This window comes from Eschscholzia californica, unplaced genomic scaffold (assembly GCF_041429995.1).
Source record: "Eschscholzia californica isolate CP2 unplaced genomic scaffold, dmEscCali1.0.p SCAF_2, whole genome shotgun sequence".
In the NCBI taxonomy this organism is placed as follows: domain Eukaryota; kingdom Viridiplantae; phylum Streptophyta; class Magnoliopsida; order Ranunculales; family Papaveraceae; genus Eschscholzia; species Eschscholzia californica.
Window position 1 is genome coordinate 17,505,795 of NW_028238309.1, and position 9,113 is coordinate 17,514,907.

A 9,113-nucleotide genomic window follows, 5' to 3' on the forward strand; every position below is an offset into this window, starting at 1 on the left:
GGATGGTGCCTGCCTAAGGAGGCTCCGACGGTCAAGTCAGTAAACTTGGCAAATATTGAATACGAATAATAAACCGGAGAGTGAGCTATGGAGTTATATATGTTCTCTAAGCAAGACGATCGTCGGGAGAGCTCGTAATACAATCAGGTGTATGCTTGCCCAATTCTCTGGTCGGCGAGGGAGATAAAATACTTTAACCCTTTGGTTGTCAGGAGAGAGAAAGATAAGTCGCTCTTCCTTGATCAAGTGGTCGTCCGGAGAGAGAAAGATAGGTCGCTCTTCCCTGATCAAGTGGTCGTTGGGAGAGAGAAAGGTATGTCGCTCTTCCTTAATTGGGTGGTCGTCAGGAGAGAAAGATAGTAGAAGTCGTTGCTTGCTAAAGGTTTAGATGATCAATGTCAAAGAAAGTAGTCGGTTCATTTCCCCAGAATCGGATGGATCCATTGATCATCAGATGATCTTTATATAGTGTTTCGTGGTCCACTGTCTTTTTTGGTCAACTGTCACCTTGTGGTGAGTTGTCGTCTTGAATTTGGTAACGGATGGACATGAATGCGGATATCGTAACTCCCATCCAACGGATGTATTGATAATATTTTTGGTCAAATGTTATCTTGAATAACAGTAACGCATCAACTGGTATACGCTTAGGAAATAACAACCGACTTTTCTGTGCAGACCTGATTTCTTTATCCAAGGCTGACTTTTTTGTTTAATGTGCGTGTATTTTTCTCGCCACTCCTAGTGCTTGAAGATGAACGGTCTGGGCCCATTTGTCTGTTGGTTCATGGGCTTGGCCCTCCTATGGGCCCATTAATCGTGGATTTCTAGGGAAGTTCTTGATGACATGTTTGTGCCATACAACTGCTTTTGAAACTATGCCAACTTCTACGGCTTCTTCTCCTATTTTTGATGTTCATCATTCGGATTCTCCGACCTCCATTCCTATTACCCCACTTATAAGCGCAGATAACTATGCCTCTTGGTCTCGTGGGATGAAGACGACCTTAAGGGCTAAAGACAAGTTTGGCTTTGTTGATGGTACGATTCAAAAACCTTATTTTCCCTCTGAATTGCACGTCTGGGAACGTTGCAATGATCTAGTTTCCAGTTGGTTGGTTAACTCTGTTGCTACTGACATACGTCAATCCATCCTTTATGATGAGTCTGCTGCCGATATATGGCAGAACCTATATGAACGTTTTCATCAAACTAATGAACCTAAGATATTCCAACTTAGACGTGCTATATCTTCTCTTAAACAAGATGGAATGGATGTTTCTACTTATTTCACTAAGCTCATAACCCTTCAAGATGGGCTAAATCACCAATTGCTAACTTTACAAATCAAGATCGTGCAATGGAATTTCTCTAAGGACTTCATGATCGCTTCTCGATCATTGATCGCTTCTCGATCATTCGAAGTAAAATTCTTTTAATGGATCTTATCTCTTAAAAATACATAGTGCGGTCAAATAGGAGGAGACACAACAAACAATTATGTACTATACCAATCAAGGAACTTAGACTGCTGCCTTAGCAGTCAACCGATTTGATCCTTCTCGGTCTACTCCATCTGATCGTCTGGACAAGCCATGTCCCAAACGGGCTCATCCGTATTGTGACCATTGTTGAATGCATGGTTACGTGAAAGAAATTTGTTACAAGCTTCATGGTTATCCACCTCGCCATCGTCAATGTTCGGCAGTTGCATCAGTTTTTAACGACACCAAGCACCAAGGGGTGCTGTTAGCCACAACGATGACACTGTTTGCCTTCAAAACTACATTGTGTCTAACAATTTGTGGGATAGCCTTTAGCGAGATCTCATATTATGGAATATTGGTTGTGATCTTTTGAATAATAATAATTGGCAAAAGATCAAGATATCAAATTCAAATATTTGAGATAAAATAAGAATTGTATGATATCAAGGAATTAGCAACATATTAGGTATTATAAGAATACATTATGTTATCCTTTGTAATCTTATAAATACCTCTAAGAGGTTTGTAATGAAATATACTTTTTTCATTACATTTTAGGTTTGTATAAGAGCGGTTCCATATTTTATTACTATTGTTTTTCTTTTATCCTTTTTCTTGAAAAAAAATAGAGAAAGAAACGGTTTCAATTATTTTATGTTACTTCGGCTAATTGTTAGTAGGGCACTGCAAGTTGCTTCTTTATCCTTTTTCTCAAACATGAGTGACTCATCTAGAACCTCAAATCTTGCACCTGAACCAGTGACCATACCTTACAGAGTAAAACTTAATGATACAATAAACTCTCTTTGGTCCCAAGTTGTTGAATCTTTTGTTGCAGGTCGAGAAAAATTGGGATATCTAACATGAAAAATAGAAGAACCCTCTATTAATGATGCTTCGTACGAGAACTGGTGTATATATAGAGATGTGTGGGTTTGGTGTCACCTAATGTTGTTAGCGGAATCTCAGACATCTAATATCTCTAACACTAGTTTCCAGGATCACATGCAAGAACTAAAGATGAACTAGAATGGGAAGAAAAATACCTTTCCTCCGAACTTAGATTTTGATGCCTTTTCAGAAGATAAAGAGCTTCAAAGTGTAGCTCCTCTACTTGAGACACCGAGTAGGTTGACTTGAACTCCCTTCCTTTAGTCAGTTAGGACCGTAATGAAGGTTGAGATGAAGAACTCCTTCGTGACTAGATAGATATAATGAGAGTTTTTCTCTAAAATCCATCTCTACTTGATGTTCTAAAGATTGATTTTCTTTTGAGAAAATTCCACACCTTTTCACTTCTCTAATTAATCCTTACATAGAGAAACCCTAATTAGAATTATATTCAAACTAGGATTCAATATGGACCACAGAAAAGATAAAGTCAGAAACCTTTTCTGACTGGGATTCCTAGATGGAACCAATTCCATCTAGGGTTTCCCCTTTAGATGTGGCCGGCCAGATCAGCCTACTAGTGGGTTTGGCATGGCCGACCCATAGCTCCTGCTGCCCATCACATGGCCAACCCCTTTAATTTGTCACGGGCCTTCTCTTTCGGGCCTGATTCTTTCTATCTTTGTCCGAACTCTCCCGAACCTTTCAGGTCTGTTTAAGTTGGATCTAATCCACTTATTTTCCAAGTTCCCTCTAGTCAATTCTCCCATTCCAGCCACCACTCTTTGGTGTAACCCGTTCTAGGATCCGGTCTATTTTAGCCGGAAATCATCGAAGTGATTCGACGATCGTAGGCTTCTAGTTAAGCATTACGATCCCTAATTCGACCGGACTAGATGATCTTGCGTCTAAAGTCATCATAATCCTATTCGAAAAATTAAGCACATTGTCATCTTGGTCGAGGGACACTCCTTCGGAAGGACATCTCCTTCAGACCGAAAGGATATATCTTCAAGAGAATGCTATTATGAAAGGATGGCTTGTCGGTGCCATGCAACCAGATGTGATGATTTTATTTGTTCGAGTTCCCACTGCAAAACAAATTTGGGATACTTGACCTCAAACCTATTACGAAGGAGCAGATAGATCAGTAATATATGATCTGTCGTGTCAAGCTATGCGTATGAAACAAGACGGTAAATATGTGTCTAAATATTCTGCTGATTTACACAAAAATATGGCAAGAACTAGATTATTGCAAGCCAATTACATTCACGCAGCCTAATGTTATACTTGTTCGTCAAAATGAAATTGAAGAAGAACGTGTTTATATTTTCTTGGTCGGTCTTGATGACATCTATGATTGAGTACGAAGTGATATTTATCGCAAAAATTCTTCTCCAAATACAGAATCTGCATTTGCTATGGTGTGTGGGGAAGAACAACTAAGAAATACCATGTTAAATAATAATGTAAGAATCTAGTATGGCTATGGTAGCTAAAACTACTATTAATCAGAATCTAAATAATCACTTAAAATTTTGAAATGTTAGTAAAAAGGGTGTACTTATTGCGGAAATTCTAAGCATACTGTAGAAAATTGTTTTAAGTTACACGGTACCCAGATTGGTGGGATGGTTTTAATGAAAAGAAGTCTCATGAACGACGTAGTCGAAAAGATGGTGACAAGACAGACGGGAAAGTTGTAGTTCTGGTATCAATTAGTACCTGTGATCCACCATCAAATGTTAAATTTTTTCAGTAGTTTCAACTGAACACTCTGATATATCGAGTCATTCAACATGTAATATTGGATATATTTTTATAACCATTGACTCAACCAAAGACACCATATGGGTCATTGATTCAAGAACAACTGATCACATGAAGGACCTAACATAGATCATACTCCTCACCAAGTGATGCAATGAAATATTCAAGAACCCCCTTCTTCGACATTACTCACCAATAATTCTTCTTCTGATGTGGTTCTTGAGGTATGTACTAATATTAATATTAGTAATTTAATAATGATGATGTTCCAGTGTTGCCTAGTGATGATGACAGGTATCATTTACCTTCTCGGAGTAACCGAGCAAAGCCAACAGAGAGATATTCACCTGACAACCCAAAGGTCATTAGGTATCCAATTGCTCATTATGTTTCTAGTAACTATTTACCTAATAGTATTCAAGGGTTTGTTAACAAAACAACAAATGCCAGAATTCCTACGAGAGCAAAATAAGCGTTAAATGATCTTAAGTGGGCAAAATCCATGGTTTAGGAGATGCAAGCTCTAGAAAGAAATAAACTTTGGGATATCATAAGAGGTTTGTAATGAAATATACTTTCTTCATCACATTTTAAGTTACTCAACAAGGAATACTAATAAAAACAAAATCAACTGCCTTTTCTCCTTGTTGATTTGTATATCTTTGCCGATTGTGTTGATTTTTCAATTTTGACTGAGTTCGTTGAGATTTTGTAGCTTGATTTTGATAATTTATGTCTGGTTTTGATAAGTAATGAGCATGATCTTGTTGTCGAAGTAATAAATTTGTATAATTCTAAGTTATGAAAGAATGATTTTCAAGATTTTGTGTTCTCTTTACAAAAGAATAAGAAGAAGTATTATCTTTTAGCTCATTTTGTCCTTGTAGTCATTCCTCATGATGAATTGGACTAGTTGTAAGTTTAAAGAAGGTTATGACATTATTTCTTTGATGAGTAGCCACAATAAGTTGGTTATAATTCTTTCCAAGACCTTTAAGAGAAGTTCTACAGAACTCTTTATTATTTATCTTATCATGTACTCCTATAAGTGCGCCTTTCTAAGATAAATGCAAATAGCCTTTCTTAATGTGCTGAATCTTTTCTCCGAGAGCAGAAATTCTTGCTTCGTTCTCTTTAACATATACTTTCTCCAAGAATCTTTAAATTCTTCTAACAGTAGTTAAGCCAAGAACATCGAAGATGTAGAAAGACTGAAGTTCGATTTCAGTACTAGTCTGACAAAGTTATCAGTTTTTCTCAAACCTACATATTCAGGATTGCTTATCTTGTTATCCTCTATTGGACGCGTCTCTTTATTAGAGACTAAGGGTGGCTCACTATCCTAATTTCCTTCTGACTTGGTTTTGACCATTTACTCATTTGAATTCAGTAAATGCGTACGTCGGTGTTGGTAATATATTTGGGAGATAAAGTTGGTTATAATAACCAACTCACTACACCCTTCTTCGACGAAAAAGATGTGGGAGTAGTTGCATTAACTAAAGGTCCCTAACCCTCATATTTTACTGCTTGTGTCTCTCTATCATTTATATACCAACTTACAGAGAGGATTGGGGTTAGAAGATTTTCAGTTTTCTATATTCATCTTTCTGTTCCAGTTTATCACTTAATCGACAATAGTTGAAGGTATGTACTTCCGCATCTATTAAGATTTAATTTTCCAACATTTGGTATCAGAGCCTTCCTTTGGCTTTCTTGATTAGTATTAAAAATTATTTATTGTTTGTTATGATATCTAAACCTATGATCTTGATTCATCATTTAAGTTTAGATATGAGAAATAATATTGTTAAATTATTTTGCTTGAAACAAATTTCATCTAAATCTTCTCTGTAATGTAAACCACTGTTGTTATAGGGTTTTCTATTGGGATTTAAAGATTGAATTTGTTTTACTTAGTTAAATAAGATTTTAGAAATATTATAGGAAACAATATCTTGAGATTTTTTTGGGACACCTTTAATCGGTTAATAATTTAGTTTTTCATGTTTTATTAGAAATCACTACTTTGTTATGTCTCGGTTGTAAAGTCATTTTAGTTGAGATTTTGGAAAGACTAAATAAAAGGAGATATTTTAGGATTGGAAGTAGTTCCAAATATTATCTCGTTTGATCTCCAAAATTAGTTTGACTTAGAGCATCTCCGATGTAACACTCAATCTTAAAAATTCTGAGTGCCACATGGAGTATGATTTTTAGAGTTTTTCTTAAGATATCTCTAATTGTCCAACTCATCAATATTTGATTCTCAACCAATCGAAATCGAGTCCTCTATATTTTCTAAATAACTAATTATTTATTTACAAAAATTACTTTGTCACATGAGTTAATAAGATAAGTTTAGAGTTTTCATTGGAGCCACAAAAAATTGAGGATCTCTATTTCCGCCACCTAGGAGTGAGAATCTCCATTGGAATTGACACATAGGATGTTTTTCTGAGTTTTGCATTGTAGATGCTCTTAGTAAAAGGAAAAATCGATTTGGATCTTGAAAATTGTTTTAGTAAATTTTGAACTTTTCCTTTGTTGCTAAAACATTTTGTTTGAGATTTTCCAAATAAAAATATGGACAAAATCTTGAATATTTTTTATCTTCCAAATATCATGCAGTTACTACATTTAGTTAATTTCGAATTGACATTGGTTCGTGCATATATTATACTCTGTTGTTTGAAGTTTTGACATCTTATTTGAACAAATTTTAGAAGTTCGTTTTCAAACAGATTCACAGTCGGTGAAAACTAATTCATGAAATTAGTTTAAGTAATAAATTTCATAGATTGCACACTTCATGGAGATATTTTAGGAGAAGTAGTTTAATTCTCGCACAAACATTCTCTCTCCAGGAAACTATATTTGCAAAGAAAATGTTATTTATTGGTTGTTTGGGATTCTCAGTTAAGTCCATTGTTTCCAATGACTAAATCAGTAATTGGAAAGGAGAATTAGTTACCCCCAACTTCTCTTTGGAATAATTCCATTTTTTGATCGGGGAATAATTTCATTGGTTGTTTGAAATTTGTAAATTCAAATGCCATGCAATTGTCTAACATGTATGAATGCAACAGAACCATGCATGTGGTCATGATTGATTACATATAATAACCAGGTTTTGATAATTATTACTTATTGTTTGGCAATTGTATATCATATGTTCATTTATAGACATGATACCTATGTATGCTGAGCATGAAGACTAGTTCAAGGATAAGGATATATTTTCATTTATTTTAGACATTGCATGTTTGTTAGAGTACCCACAACATATTAAAACATGTAGATGTGTGATAATAAATTTTTATTTATTTATCGAATCAAGTTAAAATGACGTTTCCAATTGCAATATAATTTTTATAAATAATTATTTTTCCCCACAGGAAGTAATTATTTTGTTAAATTACACTAGAATAGGATAGTGTAATAAAATATTAAATGTGAATTTTTTATGCCCGCAGGTAAGAAAATTTTACGGATTAAATATTGTATTTTTACCAGTCTTAAATATAGTATAATAAATTCTTATGCAGTTGTAGTCTCTGCCCACAGGAAGGTTAGAATTTATTGTTAAATTGACATTAATTGACTTAGAATAAAGATAAAATATTTCATAGCTTAAATGTTTCTTTTGCGGCTATTTCTACTGCTTTTATGAATGATACTTCTCGTATTCTTATGTTATGTGGTTATAATTTCTCGGATTGGAAAGACAATGTTCTCTTCAGTTTAGGGTGTATGGACTTGGATTTGGCGCTTCGTGCGGAGGCACTGCCCATCCCCACGGAATCAAGTACGCCTCAGGAAAGGTTGCACTATGAGCAGTGGGAGCGATCTAATTGCCTTAGTTTAATGCTCATTAAGTCCCGCGTGAATAAGAGTATTTGGGGTTCTATACGTGATTGCCCTCACGCAAAAGACTTTCTTAAAGCAGTTGAGGAACAATTTGTTTCCTCAGATAAGGCACAAGCCAGCACCCTAATGAAGAGACTTTCAGATAAAACTTTTGACTATTCTAAAGGAGTGCGTTAGCACATTATGGGGATGAGGGACATTGCGCTCAGCTGAAACCCCTTAAAGTTGAGATTCCTTAGTCATTTTTCGTGTACTTAACTATCTTCTTAAGGAATATGGGCCTTTCAAAATCCCCTACAACACACATAAGCAAAATTGGTCAATCAATGAACTCCAGACCATATGTGTTCAGAAGGGCAAACATGTCAAGAATGTGCAGAACAAAGGAACTATGCCAATAAAGCATCATGGCAAACGGGTGAAATGTTTCTTCTGCAGAAAGACTGGACATGAGAAGAAAGATTGCCTCAAGTATAAGAACTGGTTCGAAAAGAAAGGTAATCTCATATCTTGTGTATTATGGTTTTACGATTCATATTGTTAATACCATGCAGGGCTTTTTGGCCCTAAGGAAGCCGAAAGGAAATAAGGTTGACATCTATTCCGGAAACCAGATGCAGTCTCAAGTCGAAGCTATGGTGGCTTTTAAATTAATTTTGAAAACTGGGTTTGATTTAGACATAAGCAATATCTTCTATGTTCCATCTTTTTCAAGAAACTTAATTTCTGTTTCAAAACTTGTGGATGTTGATTATGAATTTTTATTTAAGAAACCATGTTTTCGAATTTTAAAAATTAATTTTTCTGTTGGTGGTGGAACTTTAATTGATGGTTTATACAAAGTTGACCTAGACCCCACTTTCGAGCATAATTATTTAAATATGCATATAGATGTTGGTATTAAACGTAATAGGATCGATGAGAACTCCTCTACTTTATGTCACATGAGATTAGGTCACATCTCCATTGCGTATAAAGAGATTAGCGAATGATGGAGTTTTAATAACTCTTGATTTTACTGATATTGATACTTGTGTGGACTTCATAAAGGGAAAGCAGACAAGCAAGACCTCTAAGGGTGCCAAAAAGAGC

At 35.3% G+C, this 9,113-nt stretch overlaps 1 protein-coding gene across 1 annotated transcript; it reads left to right on the forward strand.

The window, feature by feature from the left end:
- Positions 1–878: 878 nt before the first annotated feature.
- LOC147556603 (uncharacterized) lies at positions 879–1,439 on the forward strand. The gene has a single exon (XM_086658665.1). It carries the CDS (start codon positions 879–881, stop codon positions 1,437–1,439), a length of 561 nt encoding a protein of 186 aa, XP_086514791.1.
- The last annotated feature ends 7,674 nt before the right edge of the window (positions 1,440–9,113 follow it).